This window comes from Protopterus annectens, chromosome 11.part0, assembly GCF_019279795.1.
Source record: "Protopterus annectens isolate FY-2018-M chromosome 11.part0, PAN1.0, whole genome shotgun sequence".
NCBI classification, from domain to species: domain Eukaryota; kingdom Metazoa; phylum Chordata; order Ceratodontiformes; family Protopteridae; genus Protopterus; species Protopterus annectens.
Window position 1 is genome coordinate 483,411,285 of NC_056745.1, and position 21,712 is coordinate 483,432,996.

The window sequence follows — 21,712 nt, forward strand, 5'->3', positions numbered from 1 at the left end:
TTCCTTATAACACTATATATCTTGTGTGTGCAAGTGATGTTAGGTTCAATAAAATATATCAATACACCTTCTCTTCCCCTTCCTAGATCAGACTTACTGGCAACATCACATTCATACCTTTGTTTGACCAGAATGCTAGTCATGGCCACCAAAATCAGAGCCAACTGGTCACCTTCAGAAAGAATAAACCTTAAAGAGATAAGTGACAGAGAGAGAGAGAGAGAGAGAGAGAGAGAGAGAGAAGCATGCAAGCAGCCTTTGATGTATAGAATCCTCAGATGATTTCTGCTTGCAGTCTTAACCCTAGGCTAGATGCTATAGCAGACCATGTATACTCTGGTTAGAAGTCTACCTCTTGTGTCTCTGTGTCAATTTTAAATGAACTTATTACGGTTAGAATTTTGTTCTATGACTTGTTCTCCTCTACTACACAGCAAACAACTGGCTGGATAACTCAACTTTCACCACTTAGTTCTCTGGCATCCAGACTGTTAATCAAATCTAGGCTGAAGCTGAAGTCTGTGCAAGCTCGGGTTTTCCTTCTGCATTAAACACACACAAGATCCATGGTTTTGAAAAAGCATCATTGACAAACACAACTTTACAGCATATAAATAAGGTTTCTGCAAGCATTACTTGACGTAAAGAGCAATATCAGGAATTATTTATGATGCTTATGGCCAGGAATGTAATCCAAAGTCTATAGTTACCTGGAAGCAATTCTTTCTTATGTGTACCAATAATATAACACAAACTTCTTTTTGAGTATTTAAAGTAGCAGATGGCTTGGACCTTTCAGAATAATTAATTTGTGTAATCTGACGTACCTGCTCAGCTAACTGCTGAATACCATCACTAATGATCAGCAAATAAGAGAAACACAAATGTGGTCAAATGTGAAAATTTTATTTCAAAAGCAATGAAATTACGCATGAAATCACACACCAGGAATTAATATGCTTTGCAATGGTGAAGGCAGTGCGGGGGGGAATCATCTAGTAGGCCGTGGCACACTCTGGTTTAAAACAAAAGAGAAGGTTCCTGTTGCTGTATGTAAACAAATAAAAATAACATGAAATTAATGCAGGAGCTGATGTAATTAAAATAAGTGACAAAATATTGCACTGAAGTCTTCCTAAAACCAGGATCACAATGATGAATTACAGAAATGTGGAAGTCACTAAAAAGAAAACAAAAAAAGTAAAAAGTTATGAATGCATTCCAAATATATCTCGTCAAATGCACCTCAAGTAGAAGCAATAACACTACAGAGCTCCTTTAAAAGATGATCATAGGCAGACAATAAGCCCAGTGATGAGTGGGCCATCCTGAAATAGTACACAATGGAAATAATTTCTCTGGCAATACCAATCTAAGAATCACTACACAGCGTAGTTCAGTACAGACACAACTACAGACTGTCTGCAAAAATGGGATGATTTTACATCTCAATAGGGTTCATTGTTGATTTAGAGCTATTCTGACCAAGATGATACTCCACTATTGCCCACAGCTGGGCTTCCAGATCTTTTTATAAAACTATTTCAGAGTTGCTCATACCAGGAAAGTGGCTTAAAAAAACAGTACAAGCAAACACAAACTGTGCAGTGACACTGTGGCATGAGCATGTCAGACACCGGGTGTTGCCCAGGATGAAATGACAATCATGCAGTTTGTCTTGCAAGTTACTTCACTTGGTGTGGAAGGTAGCATGTAAAGTTCACTTCATCTACATGGTTCTTCTTCAGCAAACCTGTTTCTTACAAATCTTATAAACCCAATTTGCTACCACTATAAGTGATGGTTTTGCTAATGTGTATAAAGGTTGGCCACTGAGGCAGATTTTCTAAACTTAGATGATCTTGAAGATTGACTAAGCAGGTGGTCATTCACTTCACGTATGCACGATCATATGGCAAACTTAACAAAAACACTACAGGACTACAAACATCCACATCAGGAAAATGAATGGTGACAGAGACTGATGCAGAATCAGAGGTATGGCTTAAAAAATAAACTGAAAGCTGTAATGATGTAAAAAAAGGAGGATAAGGAATTATGTATGTAAACAAAGACACACAGAGACAGTGAGAAACAGAAAGAGAAGCAAAGCAAATGACAAAAGCACAAAAAAGCACAAGAAAGTTTAAGCTGAATTAAAAGATTATACAAAACAAATGAGTTTGGGGGGGCAGTACAGTCACACGTTTAGGAGAACACAGTAAACAATTGCAAAGTACAATATATACTTTACAAGAATACACATTATTAAGATAAGAGTCCTGGGTCTTTACTAGTAGGAGAATGAAGGAAGGGGACTAGACAAAATCCAGCTTTGACTATGTGGAAAAAAACAGGGAAGTACTGGCTTGCATCTTTTGCTAATTTCAAGAGTTTATAAGAAACAGATGTAGTTCCAGTAAATCAGAGGATCAGACTAAATAAATTCTCTTCACAGAAGACTGGAAACTTAGTAGGCATCTATCTCTTCTGGTGCGAATGTTGAAGGAATCTGATTAAAAAGAACTTGAATAGCTCCAGACTTGGACAGGTACACTTATCTAGACACAAACCCACACCAAAGGAAAGAGATCATGCACAAAAGTACACACAATTACAGATCCAGAATACAGCTGATGGTTGTACTTTTAATAAGAACAAAAAAACAAGAAGCTATTGATCTGAATGGGCAAGTAAAACAGATTGTGTGCTCCTGCTGATATTTCCTTGGAAGGTGAAATAAGTCAAAGTAGTGTAACACATATGGCACGCATCAGAACTATTGTAAGAGAACCTGACACCTTGGGTCATACATACATTTTGTGCTCCTAAAACAATAAATGCATATGACACAATGACAGCGCAAGCGCCCTGTACAAATTGTCATGCAGGGCTACAGTCCATCTTGCCACACCCATCCTATAGTTCTGGCATTCAGCATGGAAATGGAAGCTAAGGTACAAAGCTGCAGTACAAAAAGCAGGCGGTAGATACTAAACGGGAGTTCATCCAAATGAACGAAGACAAATGAAAATCTTCAGAGTCCAGTGTTTTGAATTATTCCTCAAGTGCAACTGAAACTGCAGAAAAAACTTCTCAAATTGATGCTACAAAGTACACGAGCGGAAGGGGTATATAAAGGCAACAATAAAGGCATTTTTTAATAACTTAAACAAGACATAAATCATAGTGGACTTAAAGCAGCCAGGAAACTAAGCAGACAAGCAGTAGGCTGGGCAACCAGTAATTTTTAACAAAAAGAATGCAGTGCGGCTTGCCAGCAAACAGTATATCGTTCATGAACAAATCTATTTCACTGAATGGTATTCATCACTCTTATTACATGAGGTAAAGCTCTCCATACAGCCCTATGTTAAGAAGTTTTACCCTTACTCTCCTAAACTAGTACAACTGACTCTTAAAGATAGAAAACCTTAGATTAAGTTAGAAAAAAAATGAGTTATCACCTGCTGAATTAAATAGGCTTAATCATTCAAGAATAGCTGAACAGTTAATAAATACACAGTTCTGTAGATTATGGTAAAAAGGCGCTAAGGACATCACCCGAAAATGAACCTATGACAGGAGCCCCCAGAAATGAAACTCTAGTACCAAATACATACAGCCTAAATAGAGGATGCTGAAGAGTATTGACAGCTCACCTATTAACAGTAAATAAAGTCCAGGGAAGTTTCTTTAAAGACAGAATGGAGACAATTTTTAAAAGATAAGGCGCTCTATTCTTGACAAGCAAAGAGAAATGGGGAGGCAAACTGCTGAGACAAAAAGGGAAAGAACCCCAACCCCCAAATACAATCTAAAAGTCTCTAATGGTGTAGACTGGGAAAAACTGCAACTCTGTAACATGAATACCTGTTTTCATTTTCTAAAAGTCAATGTTTTTTAGAACTATATTAAACACTAAATGCGAATAAAACACAAGTACAGTTTTCACAGTGATATTATGTAACTGCTGAAAATGTTTTTTAGAATTGGTAGAGAATTTTGAGGCCTTGTTGCATGATGGTCACTCTGGTCATTCACTGAGCGTGAACAAGGGCACCAGCACCCTGTCCATATCCAAATCCTTTGGGTCCAAAGTTCTTTGCATAGCATGCTAGAAGGAAAGAAAATAAAATTAGAAATTGAAGTATGAAAATAAAGAAATACATCATTACTCCTACAAAAAGTGCATGACATTAAATATGAAAATAAGAATGCTAAGTATCAAAATGAAAAGGGCAGTTCAGAAACCATATAACATCATATTAAGCAGAACTGTTCAAACCTCCATTCAAAAACAAGCTAAATTGGTTCTGGAGTACAAATGTTTTAATAAAATTACTCAGACTGGCTGTAAGCACTTTCATCTACATGTTCAGACTTCATAAGGCCTTTTTTTATAAACAGTATGTCTTAAGGTCTGTATTTATTCCATTTTTATGTATGCTTTACAAAACATTTCAAATAATGGATGGAAAGAGATTGGACCTGTGAATTAACCAATAACAGTAAGCAATTGTTATACACTCTCCATCAGAAAATATCAGTAGCTGCCCAGTAAAACAAAGTCGAAGTTGAACAGCCAAATCAGGAGGTAACCAATGGAAGCCTCAACTGAAGAAAGACTTGGCCAATTAGAAACTTGAATATGTAGCTGAACTTGCTGGGATTAAAACCTTGCAGCAAGCAGCACTGAAAACCTTACAAATAACATATATGCAAGAAAATAAGGCTTAGTGGCAAAATAAAAGATATACAGATATACATAGAAGTATGCAAGCAGGATGGTAGTCTCATCAGAAATCAATGCAGGTTCTATACAAATGTGATGTGAATGTTATGAAGGGAAATTATGAATTTGTTGTTGCCAACCAAGGGTGGGATGTACTGGACCTAAAGAACATACTTCAGTTACTGCCTCCATGTAAAGCTCTAAAAGTGAAACAGAATAATTATGATTCAGTATTCAAGGGTAAATATGCATCCCTATTAGTAGCAGGTAAACAAAGACTGTTGCTAGACACTTGTGCTCTTAGCACATAAATGAGTTCAAATGACAAGGAAATAAACTGATAAAGCAAAAGTCCAAGTGAATCCAGAGAACAATTGTGTACATTGTGGATGGAAACAGATAACCAAGCTGCATGTCCAAAATTATTAAATAAGCATCCTTACCATCAACATTTGTAAACTTTTTAACAAATATTTTCAGGTTTGAGAGATCTAAAAACATTTCCATTGACCCTCATTTTCAAGACGTAGGAAGGATTTTGTATAAAACCATTTCCTTGGTAATGGCCTGGTTGTCCAAAATGTGATAAATAAAAGGTAATGCCATGTCTATTTGAACTCACAGTAGAAGATACAGGGTCTGGAACTTGTGTAACTAAATGAATAAATGAATATTATGTACTTATCATAAGAACAGATCTGGATGGGCTGAGTCCTAGCTCTTCATCTAATACCTTCCCAGAATACAGCCACTCACCTTTACCCATAACACTCAGCCAAGCATTTTCTTCACCAGTCCTCAGCTGTATCACCTAAAAGAGCTGCAGATTAAGAATCAGTATCAGTGATACTGCATCGTATCATTTCTGCCACAAGTCCAGGGGTGGAGGGTTAGGGTGGGTGCACTGATAACAGACCAACTCATCTAGATTTACCATTATAAAAAGTGAATTACTTATGGATTTGGCATGAAGCACTCCAACCAAAAAGACTAAATTCCAAACATATCCTTCTGGGCAACCACTATGAGAACATACCTTAATCACAATGGCTCTGATGGAGGACATCCACCACCAGATTTCTTCCATGAAGTCCAAGCAGTAGCTGTACAAAAAAGAAGTTATGTACTCACCATAACATTCCATGTTGGCAGTCCATCTCACCCTTCATTTTTACATATGGGTTTGGAGCCGATCCTCGGCTCCGAATCGGCCGATTTGCAAGCTCGAAGACTTCTGGCTGGCTCGTAGCTAAGTAGGTATCCCATGGTGCACCAGTGCAATCCCCAGATCTTGTTTGCTGCTCACTAGAAATAAAAAGAACCCCCTAACTAACAAACCAATAATAAAGGGTTGCCAACCAAGAAATTTACAGTATTACCTCCGGATCTTCCAGGATGGGGGCAGGAGGGCAGGTTGGTAAAAATGAAGGGTGAGATGGACTACCAACACGGAACGTTATGGTGAGTACATAACTTCTTTATGTTAGGTAGTCCAGTCTCACCTTCATTTTTACATATGGGACAGCGTCCCTAGCACCTTATTCTTGGGTGGCTCATTGGAAGATACTCCTGAGCACTGTGGAGCCAAAGGATGCTCTACCCCTAGAAGCCAAATCCAACTTATGAGTAATGAAGGTGTGAGGGGTAGCCCACGTAGCTGCTGCACAGATATGATCAATTGGTACCCTGGCTTGAAAGACTGCAGAGGTAGACAGAGACCTGGTAGAGTGAGCCTTGATCCTGTGGGGTAAAGGTCTGCCCTCCGAACTGTAGATGAAAGCTATGCAACTCGAAATCCAGTTAGACAATGTCACCTTAGAAACTGGTAAGCCCAATCTGGAATTAGAAAAGGAAACGAACAACTGGTCTGACTTCCGAAATTCTTTGGCCCGTTGCAAATAAAAACGTAGCTGTCTGTGAACATCCAACTGGTGGAAACGATATTCAGCTGCATTGCTATGATTGGGAAAGAAAACTGGAAGCTCAATGGACTGGTTCAATGTGGCAGAAGAACACACTTTGGGAACAAACGAAGGATTGGTATGTAAAGAAACCCTGTCTTTATGAAAGACTAAATAAGGTGGCTTAATAGACAGGGCATGTAGCTCAGAAACACGTCTGGCTGATGTAATAGCTACTAAGAACACAGTCTTCCAAGACAAATACTTTAAGGAAGCTGAATGAGACGGTTCAAAGGGAGGGGATGTTAGTTTGGACAACACAAAATTTAAGTCCCAAGAAGCCACAGGTTCCTGTAATGGTGGTCTCACTAAAGTGGCTCCTCTCAAGAAAGTTTTGCATAACTTATGAGACATAAGGATGACATTGGAGATCCCAAATAAAAATGTGAGATAGGCACCAATTGTACTTTGATGGTGGCTGTGGCAGATCCCTGCTGAAAAAGCTCCAAAAGGAATTCCAGAATCACAAGAACGGGAACAGTGTAAGGATCCACTTTCATTTTCTGTGCCCAAATAGAGAACCTTTTCCATTTACTGTCATACAGCCTTCTGGCTGATGGTTTATGCGAGGATAAAAGAATATGGGACACCGATGACGAAACATCATGAAGCCTGACTAGAGATGGAACTGGAACAGCCAAGCTGTCAATTTGAGGGTGTGGAGAGAGGGGTGTAACGAACCCGACGTTGGTCAATAGATCTGGAACTGGGTCCAGGATCCAAGGATCATCCAGGAGAAGAGGCTCGAGTTAGGGGAACCAGACCTGACGAGGCCAGTAAGGAGCAATGAGGATTAACTTGCTTCCCAGTCAGTTGACTTTCAGTATCACTTTGGGGATAAGAGGGAATGGAGGAAAGGCACAGAGAAGTCCCATGGGCCAATCGTGGACCAGAGAGTCTCTGGGTGCTTCCCCTGGAGGGGAAATTAGGGAAAAACAACTACTGCACTTGGCATTGACTGGACTGGCAAAAAGGTCGCAGCAAGGTTGTCCCCATTTTCGGAAACTCTGTTCCACTATTTCCCGTTTCAGAGACCACTCGTGGGGCAGCAGGACTGCCTGGCTCAGCTTGTCGGCTATCACATTGGTTGTCCCCAGAATGTGTGTTGCCACCAGAAAGCGCTGGGAAGAAATCGCCCATTCCCAAACTCGCATGGCCTCTTGACAGAGTGGGTAAGATCTGGTACCGCCCTGTTTGTTGATATACCACACAACTGATATGTTGTCCAACTGTATCGCAATCGTCCCTGGAGGAAGAAGGTCCTGAAGTGCTTGCAACGCCAGAAGCACCGCTCTCATCTCCAGAACGTTGATATGCAGATCAGCCTCTTGTTCTTGCCATGTGCCGTGGACAGTCCTGCCAAGATAATGCCCCCCCCCCTCACCCGACCTGGGAGGCATCAGTGGTCACAGTGGCAATGGGTTGGGTAGGCACAAAGGGAGCTCCCGTGAACAAGTTGTTGGGGGCTATCTACCAACGAAGGTCCTTTTTGCATGATTCCATCAGCAGAATAGGGTGATTCAGCTATAGATACTGGGAACGACCACTGGGAGAACAGGAGCCATTGAAGGATTCTCATGTGCAATCTTGCTAAAGGTATTAACAGAATGGTTGAGGCCATCATTCCAAGAAGTTGAAGAATCCATTTTGCTTTGACCTTCCGAAGAGGAAAAAGACGCTGAACTTGTGAGATGAGGTTTTGTGCTCTTTCAGCGGGAAGACGAGCTGTCATATCCACTGTGTCTACCTCTGCGCCTATAAAATTCACAGATTGTGAGGGCAGTAATGCAGATTTTTCCCAATTTATGTAGATCCCTAGTTAAGCACAAAGCTGGATGGTGGCGTCCCTGTTTTGGAGAAGTAGATGCCTGGTGGGGGTGGTCAGTAGCCAGTCATCCAAATACGGAAACACCTGGAATCTCTGACGTCTCAGGTGAGCTGTCACTACTGCCATGCATTTGGTGAACACCCTGGGGGCTGTGGTGAGACCAAAGAGCAGAGCATGAAACTGATAATGGCTGGCTCCAAGCCAGAAGGGCAGATACCTCCTTGACACCTTGTCCATTTTCATATGGTAGTAGGCATATTGGAGATCCAGACAGCACATCCAATAGTCTTTCCCTAACAATGGGAGTATCGACTGCAGCGTGACCATCCGAAACTTGTCCTTTTTTATGGATTCGTTTAATCTGCTGAGGTCCAATATTGGCCTCCAGTCTCCGGTTCGTTGTGGGACTAAAAAGAACCTGGAGTAAGTTCTAGACCCTGTCTTGCCTGCTGTGATGGGCTGGATGATTCTTTTTGAGTGCAACTTGTTGATCTCCACAGTTGCCTCAACCCTGTGATTGGGTGGAACATCTGGGATCTTCTTGGGAACAAACGGTGGAAGGGAAAAGGGTATGATATAGCCTCAGGTAACAACTCTTTGTTCCAACTTGTCTTGGGTTATATTTAGCCAGGCGGTTTATTGCACACAAGTCCCTAGCGCCTCGGCCTTCGCCTTCCAGGGGAATATCATCAACTGACATTCAAACATTTTTTATACATTTATCAATAAAACAATTAAATTATACAATTATCAATAATATAATTATACAATTAATTATAAAAAAACTTTCCAATTGCATTCCAAATTCATGCTTCTAGGTGTCATAGTATCATACTTCAATATAAAAACTGTCTCCTTATACAATAATATAGATTTTATTTTTTCTTCACTTATATTCATACTTAAACTTTCTAAAACTATAGCTAACAGACCTTTAGGATCACTATTATGAAATTCTTTAAAATGTACAGCAATAGGACTTTCCATTTTTTTATGTTTTATGTCTCTTAAATGTTCCTGAAGCCGTATTTTAAAAGCCCTTTTACTTTCCCCTACATAAAACATATTACAAGGGCATTTTAATGCATATACAATTCTTTCAGTATTACATGAAAATTGTCCCTTAGGATAGAATTTCTTGTTATTAATATAATCAAATGTTCTACCAATATATTTTGCTACCTCACATCCTTTTGTTGAAAATTTCTTAGTTATGTCATCTTTAACAAAATACCCTAATCTATATCCTTTATAACATAAGTCTTCAAATTTTTTAACAGCTTCTTCATATTGTGTCATCTCATTTTGTATTTGCACGTGAGGATGAATTAACAAAAATATATATGGTCATGACCTATGATCTATTGTCCTTAGAAATTAGTAATATGATGAAATATTATTGGACTTCATTATTTAAATATAAGAATTTAGCATCAATTTTTCCAAAAAAAGTAACTTTCTCTTATAAGAGAGGGAGAAATTTAAAAGATATGTTAGTTCATGCAAATTTTTTTACTCCAGAGATGCATTTGAATGCGCATATTGATGTTAATTTATGTGGCACATATCCATGTAGTAAATGTATTTCTTGTATGCATTACTAAGAAAGCAAGAGGCACAAAACATTTACCAATGAAACGAAATGTATGGAATTAAAATATTGGATAAAACGATTAACAGAAAAGCACATAAGGAGTTCGGAATTATCAAACGAGCATGTTTACAGTAAAACAAGCACAAGAAAAGTATAATGGGCATGAAAAAAGATGAAACGAGCAAATCGAATATAACAAAAGGGCAAAAGGGGCACATTAAGCATAAATAAAGCAAGGCGACTGCAGGTTTTTTGGCAAAGTACTGTGTTTTGGAGTAACTACTATTTTGCATTGTATTCAGGGGGTCTATATCATATGAGCGAATTGCACAAATTGCGAACGCTCATAATATCGAACGTACCGGACCTCAAAGTGCTTTTTCTGAGATTGTGGTACAGTGAAGAATGGGATACTTGCCCCTTTCCTCACTGTAGTGTGATCTCAGAGTTGGAATATATATTTAGCGGGGGCGCAGCCCCCCACAATAGGAAGTTCGAGGTCCGGTACGTTCAATATTATGAGCGTTCACAATTTGTGCGATTCGCTCATATGATATAGACCCATACTCAGGGCATAATAAGAAGTTATGTACTCACCATAACGTTCCATCTGAGTAGGTAAACTTCATTTGTCAGCAACCTTTGGGAATCGGATCCGACCTCGGATCAGAGCCGGCAATCTTTCACAGCTTAGATCCGAGCTCCTAGCTCCTCCCCTTCACCCATAATCCCCTGCCAACCCTGACTGACCTCAGATCAAGTTTGCCCATAACCAATATGGCTAAGAAAGAAACTAACTACCTTTCTTAAAGGGCAGAATAAAACATCTGGCCAAATAACATCTGAAGGTCAGGGGGAAGGAGGGTGGGACGGTTGCAGACAAATGAAGTTTACCTACTCAGATGGAACGTTATGGTGAGTACATAACTTCTTAATCTGAAGTAGTTAACTTCATTTGTCAGCAACCTTTGGGACAGAGTCCCCAGCTACCTTGACCTTGGGCGGCCTTCATGGAAGGATGTTCCGGAGCACTGCAGAGTCAAAGGATGCTCTCCCTCTGGAGATAATATCCAACTTATAATGGTTGATGAAGGTATGAGGTGAAGCCCAGGTGGCTGCTGAACAAATGTCATCTAGGGATACTCTAGACCGAAAGGCAGCAGAAGTAGACATGGACAGAGTAGAGTGGGCACGGACTCCCTGAGGTGCGGGCCTGCCAGAACTTTCATAAGCCAAAAAAATACATTGCGAGATCCACCTCGACAAGGTGACCTTTGACACAGATTTACCCAAGTTAAATTTGGCAAAGGAGACTAACAACTGGTCGGATTGTCTATGACCAGCCTTTCTATGAATGTAAAAACGGAGCTGTCTATGTACATCTAAAGAATGTAGTTTGTATTCTCCTTTGTTCTGGTATTTAGGAAAGAAAACTGGCAGGTTAATGGACTGGTTAATATTTGCCTCGGAAGCAACCTTGGGAAGGAATGAGGAATTGGTCCTGAGGTAAATCCTATCCTTATGGAAGGTCAAGTAAGGAGGTTTTACACATAGGGCTTGAAGTTCAGAGACCCTCCTAGCTGAAGTAATAGCGATGAGAAAGGCTGTTTTCCATGACAGATGTTTGAGGTTGACTGACGCTGCAGGTTCAAAGGGGGGAGCTGTCAAGGCCTGAAGTACTAAAGTCAAATCCCAGGGAGGCATGACTTCCTTTATTGGAGGTCTGAGTAGGAAGGTGCTCTTCAGAAAGGTCTTACATAACTTCGTGGTGATCAACGGACCAAGATCATGTCCCACATAGTAATGAGAAATAGCTGCTAGTTGAACTTTGACTGTAGAACAGCTAGCCCCTGATGAAAAAGCCCTGAAAGGAAATCTAAAACGGCAGGCAACAGAGCTGTGAAAGGGTCCAGGTTCTGACGCTCTGCCCAAATACTGAAACGTCTCCATTTACTACTGTAGACTTTCCTAGTAGAAGGCTTGTGCGCTGCTACTAGGATAGCTTTAACTGGGGAGGAGATGCCGGGAGTCCTAGCTACGAGTGGAACTGGAGCAACCAAGCCGTAAGCTTGAGATTGTCCAGGTTCGGAACTGGGAGGTCTAGGGAGTGGGAAATCAGATCCGGGAGGGGATCTAGAATCCAAGGCGGATTCACTAGATGAGACCAGAGGTAAGGGAACCAAGCTTAACGAGGCCAGAATGGGGCAATGAGGATCATTTTGCTTGCCAACTGACTGGCTTTCTGTAGAAGCTTCAGCATCAGAGGTAGAGGGGGGCAAGCATAAAGTAGACCGGGAGGCCAAGCATGCACCAGAGCATCTCTCGGGGATTCCCCGGTGGGGGGAATTAGAGCGAAGTAGCTGTTGCATTTCGTGTTTAAAGGAGAGGCGAAGAGATCGCAACAGGGTTGCCCCCATACTGCAAATATCCGCTTCGCTACCTGGGGACTGAGAGACCACTCGTAAGGTGACAGGATGGTGCGACTGAGTTTGTCCGCCAGGATGTTGGACCGTCCTGGAATGTGCGTTGCAATGAGAAAGCGGTTGGTGGAGATCGCCCATTCCCACACTCTCATAGCCTCTTGATAGAGTGGATAGGACCTGGTTCCCCCCTGTTTGTTGATGTACCAGACCATAGACATGTTGTCTGACTGGACTGCAACTGTTCCTGTAGGAAGAAGGCTCTGAAGTGCTTGCAATGACAACAGCACTGTCCTCATCTCTAGAACATTTATATGCAATGAGGTCTCTGTATCGTTCCACGTGCCTTGGACCGTCCTTCCCGCATAATGCCCCCCCACCCGAGGCAAGAGGTGTCTGTGGTCACCGTGGCGAGTGGAGGGGCCATGGAGAAAGGGTGTCCCGCTTGCAGGTCCGGTGATTGCAACCACCATGCGAGAGCCCTTTTTCAAGCCTTGCTGAGGGGAATGGGGTGACTGAGGGGGTATTGACGAAAGGACCATTGGACTTGGAGAGTCCACTGCAAAACCCTCATGTTCAGGCGTACCATGGGGAGCAAGGTAATTGCGGCCGCCATGGAGCCCAGAGCCCTCAGGACCAATCCCACCGGAGGAGCCGAAGATAGCAAAATGGCCTGCACATGTAGCCTCAGGGTTCGAAGTCGTTCGGTGGTTAAGAAGGCTAGTAAGTTGTTGGTGCCTAATCTGGCCCCGATAAAGTCTATCACCTGAGTCGGGTTGAGAGAGGATTTGTCCATGTTGACGGTGATCCCCAGCCGGGGAGCAAGGTGGAGAAAGTAGTTCCTGGCTGAGCAGAGTAGATGCCTTGTTGGGGCGGTCAGGAGCCAGTCGTCTAGGTATGGAAACACCTGCATTCCCTGGAGCCTCAGGTGTGCCGCTATCACTGCTAATACCTTGGTGAACACCCTGGGGGCTGAGGTGAGACCGAAGGGAAGGACCCTGAATTGATAATGACTGGCTCCTAGCCGGAAGCGAAGAAACCTCCTGGATCGTTTGTCCATCAAAATGTGGTAGTAAGCATCCTTGAGGTCTATCGAGCACATCCAGTCGCTCTACCGCAAAAGGGGGAGAATGGATTGAAGGGTGACCATCCGGAACTTCTCCTTGGTTACTGACAGGTTCAGGAGGGAGAGATCGAGGATTGGCCTTAGGTCCCCCGTCTTTTTTGGCACCAAAAAGAATCTGGAGTAGTAACCCAATCCGAACTGGTCTGGGGGGACGTGTTGGATGGCTCTTTTTCCTAAGAGCTGCTGAATTTCCGCAGCTGCGGCCTCCCTCTGATCGGGTGGGACATCGGCGTTTGGGTGCGTGAAGGATGTGAGAAAAGGGAATATGGTATCCTCCGGATATGATGCATAGCACCCACCGGTCTGTTGTGATGGACTCCCAAGTTGCCAGGTGCCTCGAAAAGTGTCCCCCGACTGCCTCCAGGGAGGAGCAGTTGGGCAACCCCTCAGGGTCGCTGGGTGGGACGGTCAGAGAAAGCTTCTTTGGACCCACCATTCCTCGGGCCCCCTCTGCCTCTAGGGCGGTGTCCACCCTGTCCTCCTCTGCCGCGGAAGGACTGGGGGTCCGGAGCGGACTGGGATTGTTGCGACTTCCGGAACCACATCTTCTTCTGTCCCTTTTGGTTCTTGGAGAAGGACCTCTGGGGAGCAGAGAAGCAGACTCCAACGGCAGACAACATCCTCCCGTCCTTTTCGCTCTGGACCAAGGTCTCACGAACGGTCTTGCCAAACAGGGCAGAACCATCGAAAGGGGCATTCGCAAATGACACCTTGAAGGGTTCCGCAAAATCACAATGCCGGAGCCAGGCCTGACGCCGCATGACGAGGCCTGCTCCGCTGGCTCTAGCGGCTCCCTCTGTGGCATGGGACAAAAGCCGCATAGAAGTGTTAGATATGGACCTAAGAGTGGCCATACGAGTGGAGTACGACCATTTGTCCTCCACCGACATGGACTCCGGGGTCAACGCAGCGTACTCTTTAACAAGGTCCCACTGCAGTCGAATAAGATGTGCCATGTAGTTCAGAGACCTCACCGAGAAGGTCGCTGAACTAAAGACCCGCTTCCCTAAACGGTCCATCAAACGGGACTCCATGCTCGGTGGATGGACCGAGGGACTGTCCTGAGCCAATTCCCTATTGGTGGCCGCCGCCACCAACATGGCATCTACGGGGGGACCCTTGCTCCAATGGGACCTCACGGAGGGTGGACTAAGGATCTTGTCCGGGCATTTGGGGACTGGCTCCACAGTGTCCGGCTCCTTCCATGCCCTAGTGGTAATAAGGTCCACTAAGGGGTCGGGCGGAGGGGACACCCAAGAGGTAGATGGGCCTGCTTCGAACGCCTCCAGGAACACGGATTCGTCCGAGGAAGCCTTAGGGGCAGACCACCCCCCTCTTATCCTGAGCATTTCCATGATGTCTCCGAAGGAGACATCCTCGGGGGGTGACCTTGGGAAGCCTTCCCCTTCATCCAAATCCGTGTTTTCAGTCAAGGACTCGGGGGAGTCCACGTGCCTCCTCTTGCACTTTCGCTTGTGAGGGACGTCCTCGGGGGGGCTGTCCGAGGAAGTCTCACCAGCAACGTCCTGTTCCAGGGGAACGACCTGGGACATCAAAGCAGGCTGTCCCTGGGGCTGGGTGACGGAAGCCGGACCCAACAGAGAGGGAGTGCGGGGTGGAGCCGTAGCAAGGACCGGGGGCCTGGAGGCATTCGACAGCGCCCTCTCCACCACATCGAAAGGCGAAGGTGAGCTGCTCTCTCCCGGATCCGAGAGCAGACCCTCGCTCGGATCCGATGGACGGATCGGGGCCGACGACATCAGATCCGACGGACCAGTGTGCTCCGACCTAGACGGAGCCGAAGACACACTGATTCCCCCAGATCCGACGCTCAGCCCACGGCTCCGAGAGCCCGGATCTGACAAAAATGGACCAGACAGGCTCGAGGGAAGAGTCAGCGCCTAAGTACCCGATACTATCGGCGCCGACCCACCCCTGGCTCCAAGGCTGCTTGGCTCTGAACCCGGGAAGCGGGTCGGAGAAGAAGCTATCGGAGCAAAGAAGGGTGTCGAGCTCCCCCCCCGGGGGGGGGGGAGGCAGGAGCACTCCCATCTGCAGTTGGGCCTGGAGAAACCTTTGCATCATCCGGTCCAACTCTGCGTCGGAAAGGCTGCGAGTTGATCTCGAAGAGGCCACCGAGGCTGGCCGGGAGTGCCGCCTCAATGACCCCGACAGAGATCGGGTCTCCTCCTCCTCGGGGCCTGGTGAGAAGCACGGAGACCGGAGCCGAGAAGGAGGAGACCTAGAAGCCCTGGAAGGAAAAGACCGCTTAGCCGGGGGGCCAAAGCGGAGGCCTCGGCCTGCCGCTTGTGGTGCTTCTCCCTCCTTTTTTCTTTCCTGGCCTCCCTCTCCTCCGGCGCTGCAACGGGAGTTTGAGTCACGACCGGAGGGAGAGAGGCAGGAGTGGCCGCCGCTGAAGCCGGGGAGGAGGCCACAGAAGCGCCGAAGCCGAATCCGGGGGCAAAAGTCCCGCTAGGATTAACTTCGACCTCCGTTCCTTCAGTGCCCTGCCCTGGGGTTGAACGCCGCGCAGATAGAACACCCAGAGGAAAGGTGTTCAACCCCAAGGCACCGCACACACCGAGTGTGGCCATCCGCTGGGAAGAGCTTATGGCCACACTCGGTGCACTTAGAAAAGATGGGTTTAGGGGCCTCAGACATCCTAAAGAAAACCCACTCGTTAGGCCCCAAACACACAACACACAGAAACTAACGACCAGCGAAGGGGAGGGAGGGAAAGTTTAACTAAAATGGTTTAAACTAGGAAGTTTTACACAAAAAAGGAACCTGAACACTCAACGCTCACACACACTTAAGGGGGATATGAAAAAATGAGAAATTTCTCTTACAATACCCTGCGATACCAGGAGCTCAAGAACCTAGCTGCTGACAAGAAGCGCGGCAAACTAGATCTGAAGTCAGTCAGGGTTGGCAGGGGATTATGGGTGAAGGGGAGGAGCTAGGAGCTCGGCTCTAAGCTGTGAAAGATTGCCGGGTCGGATCCGATTCCCAAAGGCTGCTGACAAATGAAGTTAACTACTTCAGATCTAGAGTTATTTGAAGTATCTCAAAGTGTGTAAAAGTGCTTACAGTCTGTGCTTATTACTGTGCATTTATTCCAGAGAGTTTATTGTGTATAAAGTGCAACTATTTCATGAAGTACAGGCAAAATACAGACATTTTGAAAAGTTTCTTATGCTGGGTGTGTCTATTCACAGAGTGCCATCATTACAGAGTTGTTTCTTGCACAGTAAAGAGTTATTTAGCACAGTACAGCCATTTTGGGAAAGTTTCAGTGTGCTGTGTACTGCTTACTTGCAAAGTGCAATTACTTTGAAATGTTTCTTACTCTGAGCTTCTTCTGCCCAGTCTATTCGCACAGTGCAGTTATTTTGAAATGTTTCTTATACTGATAAGAGGTGAATTCTTACAGCACAGCAACTTCAAGAGTGTTCTTTTGCCCGGAGACTTATTTTGCAAAGTTCAGTTATTAAGAGGCTTGTTGTGCTATAGGGCATAGTTACAAGTACTGGCATAAAATTTTGGCATATGTTATATGTGTGTGTGTTCGTGTATACTTGCAAAAGACTTCACTAGTGGATTCACTATACAATCTTGAAATACTGAAATATCGAATTTCAGTATCTCGAGACTGTCTAGCCAAAAATCCACATAACCAAAAACCCACAACCGTGAAAATTAAAATCGCGACCATACACATACCATCACACAAAGAAACACACATACACCCAACTACACTACAAGACACAAAACAATACACACAAACACAACATAACATACAAACAAACTTACCCTACATTCAAGCAGGGGGCGACCCCCCCAAACCCCCCATGTGGGGGGCTGCGCCCCCACCCCCTACTTATATATACCAACTCCAAGGTCGCACTAAACAGACAAACACAAAGCCCACCACTACACACACTCACACACACTAAAATCCCTACCCAATACCCTTGGAAAAATACCACTTACCTGAATCCCCAGCTAAATCCACACACCGCACCACACGTCACGAATGTGACACCACAACAGCGGATTTGACATTTCCGCATTTGATACAGTGTCACGCAAGTGCACATTTTTGACTACACAGTCTTGAGATACTGAAATTCGATATTTCAGTATTTCGAGATTGTACAGTGAATCCTCACTAGTAGGTGTTAATATGGCAGAGGCATTTCGCAGACCAGGTCCACTTGTATTTGATGAGAATATTGCAGGGAATTGGAGAATATTTGAGCAGGAGTACGATATTTTTATACAAGCATCTTATTCTGACAAAGATGCATGCCCCAGGGTATTCATTTTGCTAAACCTTGCTGGGTCAGAGGCCATTAAAAGAGCATTCATTTGTGTATGCTCCAGCAGTATATGAAGAAGGGGAAAAACCATCATACTGTTGTACAGGCTGAATCAAGGGAAGACCCTGAGTGTTTGAAGCACAAATTTAGGGAAATGTGCAACCCCCAGACAAATATTACATTAGAGAGGCATTTGTTTTACACAAGAGATCAAAAGCAAAGGGAAACTATTGCAGCTTATATTACTGACCTGAGAAACAAAGCTAAAATGTGCAGGTTCAGTGACTTAAAAGATTAGGGTTACCACCTGTCCCCCTCTTTGTGAGGGATAGTCCCACTTTGGACAGTTGTGTCCTGCGAAAAAAACTAAAAAATGGCAAATGTCCTGAGATTTTAAGACAAAATATATTTCTTAAATTTTCTTTAATAATTGCACAAAACTGTTATTTTGTATATAAAAAACATAAATATTATATCAAATAGCAAAGCAACTTAAATGCTGCAAAAATAAGCTTTTATTTTGGCAAAAAAGTGAAGTTCTGACCTTTGCACTGGCCGTGGGTATGTTTTGTCCTGCAAAATCTCACATTTCTACAAAATGTCCCACTTTGAGCATTTGAAAAGGTGGCAACCCTATAAAAGAGTTAATAAAGGACAAGCTTGTGTGTGGTATTAACAGTGATGCAGTTAGAAAGACTTTGCTTCGTGACAGTGATCTAACCCTGAGCAAAGCTACGAAGATTTGTCACACCCATGAAGTTACAGAAAGGCACACAAGTATGCTTGCAAGTGATAAAAGCATGGTTTCAACAGGCTCCAGAGCAAATGTAGACAGCATGCAACACATGGAAGGTGCTTAGCATTTGGTCAGCAATGCCACAGGTGTAAAAAATGGATCCATTTTCAAAAGTTAAATCAAGTAAACCTCACAGTTATAAAGAGGAGTCACTTAAGAAAGCAAGTTGATCATACAGAGAGCTACAATCCTATTTTCTACGTAGATGGTATATCAGTAATTGGTGAAAAGGTTGAAACAGTAAATTTGCTGGCAAAAAATGAAGTGTTTTGTACTGTCCAGTTCAATGGTAAACCCATCGAGCTCAAAGTAGACACTGGTTCAAAGTGTAATATTATGTTCACAGACACCTTTGCTAAGGTGAGAGCTGGTGAGCAACTTAATGTGGTCAGTTGTGCGAAACTTGTTGATTATGGGGGGGGGGGGGGGGGGATTCAAACTGAAGGCTCAGTAGTGCTTTCATGTTATTTGCCCAGGGACTGCTACAGCTCATTATTCTATATAGTCCGAAGAACTGTGCAGTCATTATTGGGTCTCAGACAGTTTGTGAATGAATCTGCTTTCCTTCACCAAAGAAGTCCATCATATAAGCACATGTCCTAGTTCCAATTTTACTGAAGCCATTTTTTCAGAGTATGCTGATATTTTCGATGACAAGTTAGGCAAACTTCCAGTTGTGTATTCTATGAAGTTAGACCCAGAGATCAGTCCAGTGGTCAGACCGGCAAGAAAAGTTCCGATAGCTATGGAGGATAAAGCTGAAGCTTGGATGGATAAAGCAAGGTGTGATTTGTCCAGTTACAGAGCCTACTGAATGGGTATCGTCCATGGTAGCAGTCCACAAAAAAGGATCAGAAGAAATCAGAACAAGCACTGACCCAAGAGACCTGAACAAAGGATTAAAGAGACCTCATCATCCTATGTGTACAGTCGAGGAAGTCACCGTCCTAATACTGAATGCCACTGTTTTTTCCTGTCTTGGATGCAAAAAGTTCATTTTGACAAGAGATGCTTGATCGCAAATCTTCACTACTGACTATTTTTAGTACCCCATTTGGAAGATACAGGTTCCGCAGGATGCCATTTGGAATAAATTCTGCAAGTGAAGTCTTTCAGCGTGCAATGGAGCAAATTTTTTGGGGTTATCCTTGTGCCATAACAGCACATGATTTATTTGTTGGAGGCAATGGTGAAGCACAGCTGGACAGAAATGTTAAGAAAGTTTTAGATAGAGCACGTAAACCAAACTTGAAACGAGCACGTAAACCAAACTTGAAACTCAATCCTCTGAGGTGGAAATTCAGACTACCAGAAGTTAAATCCTCTGAGGTGGAAATTCAGACTACCAGAAGTTATATATGCATATGTCATTTGTTTACTAGCACTGTCTTGTGACCAGATCCGTCCAAGCAAGCAGCATTCAGCCATTCTTGAGATGCCAGCACCAGATAATGTTCAAGCTCTACAACGTTTTCTTGGTATGGTCAACTACTTAGGCAAGTTTATACCAGACTTCAGTGAGTTGACAGTTCCTTTGAGAGAGCTGACGTGCAAAAACATTACATGGTCTTGGTTGGAACAGCACCAGACAGCATTTGAAGACCTTAAGCAGAAAATTGCCACCCCACCTACATTAAGATACTATGATGTCAATAAACCAGTCATCCTTTCCTGTGATGCTTCAAAATTTGGTCTTGGTGCAGTTATTCTTCAAGAAGAAAAGTGCCTTGACGTGTATAAACACAGGCAATCTTCTTGATGTCTTTATTGCATAAATAATGTTTAAGTGATAAATTATTCCTAAAGCTGAATCTAGGTGCATTGCCAATAGTTGAATGTAAACTAGGAATTTCTTGCAAAATATGCCAATGCTTCTTAATGATATCTGTATATTGATTCACATTACTTGCAAACTGAAACACTGCTCTAAAACCAGAGTTATGTGTACCAGTAGCATTACTGTCATGAGAACTATTAGCATCTGATGTTTGAAAATACTGTTTACATCTTGAATCCCTCATAGACCAAGCATCAGATATGGTTTTATCTATTTCATCAGTATGATATCCTCTTTCTAGAAAATCAGCTTTCAAACTCCTTAAAGCTAATATAGCATCATTGTCATTATTGTGTAGTCTCAGGGTTCTATACACCTGTCCTTTCAGTACATTTCTTGGAATGTGTCTTGGATGCATACTAGTTTTATGTAGGTATGTATTTTTTCTAGTGGTTTTGTGGAAAATCTTGCTCTTAAGGCACATTAAATCTGATTTACTTATATGTACATCTAAAAATTCAATCTCGGACATAGAAAAATGGTGTGTAAATTTCAAAAAATCAGTAGTCGTATGTAAGTAAGTCACAAAAGATACAAATTCCGAGTTATTGCCTTTCCACAACATAAAGACATCGTCCACAAACTGCACATACCAGAACACTTGGTGTATAAAGGGATTTCTTTCAGAGAGAATATGTGTTTGTTCCCAACATACTAATGCTAAGTTAGCGTAGCTATTTGCACATGGAGTGCCCATCGCTACTCCAACTTGCTGTAGAAAAAATTGTTCTTCAAAGAAAACAATATTATTCTCCAATATAATTTCTAACAAGCTACATATTAATTGAACTTTATCATTGGTAAAAATAGAAGTTATGTTCTTACCATAACGTTTCATGTTAGTTGTCTTCTTCTCGCCTTCTTTCTTGCTGGATGGGTTCGGAGCCAACCTCGGCTCCGACTTGGCCACTCTAAAGCTCGAGAGTTGGTTCCACCGGCACGAGGCCCCTCTTATATCCCACAATGCTAGGCGTGAATTACCTCAGATCTCGTTTGTGAGCTAGGCCCAGCTAATAATATAACCAGGAAAAAACTGGAAAGGAGTCCACCTCTATACCAAAGGGAAAGAGAAAGGTGACCTAAACCTGATCTA

The 21,712-nt window shown here is 43.3% G+C and overlaps 1 protein-coding gene across 4 annotated transcripts in view; it reads right to left on the reverse strand.

Moving 5' to 3' along the window:
* Window positions 1–890: 890 nt before the first annotated feature.
* CSRP2 (cysteine and glycine rich protein 2) overlaps window positions 891–21,712 on the reverse strand; it is an 881,805-nt gene continuing 860,983 nt past the window's right edge. For all 4 annotated transcript variants that reach the window (XM_044087983.1, XM_044087982.1, XM_044087984.1 and 1 more), the window contains exon 6: window positions 891–4,117. In XM_044087983.1, the coding sequence (XP_043943918.1) occupies window positions 4,041–4,117 (77 nt within the window). In that variant the 3' untranslated portion in view covers window positions 891–4,040. The remainder of the gene's footprint in view (window positions 4,118–21,712) is intronic.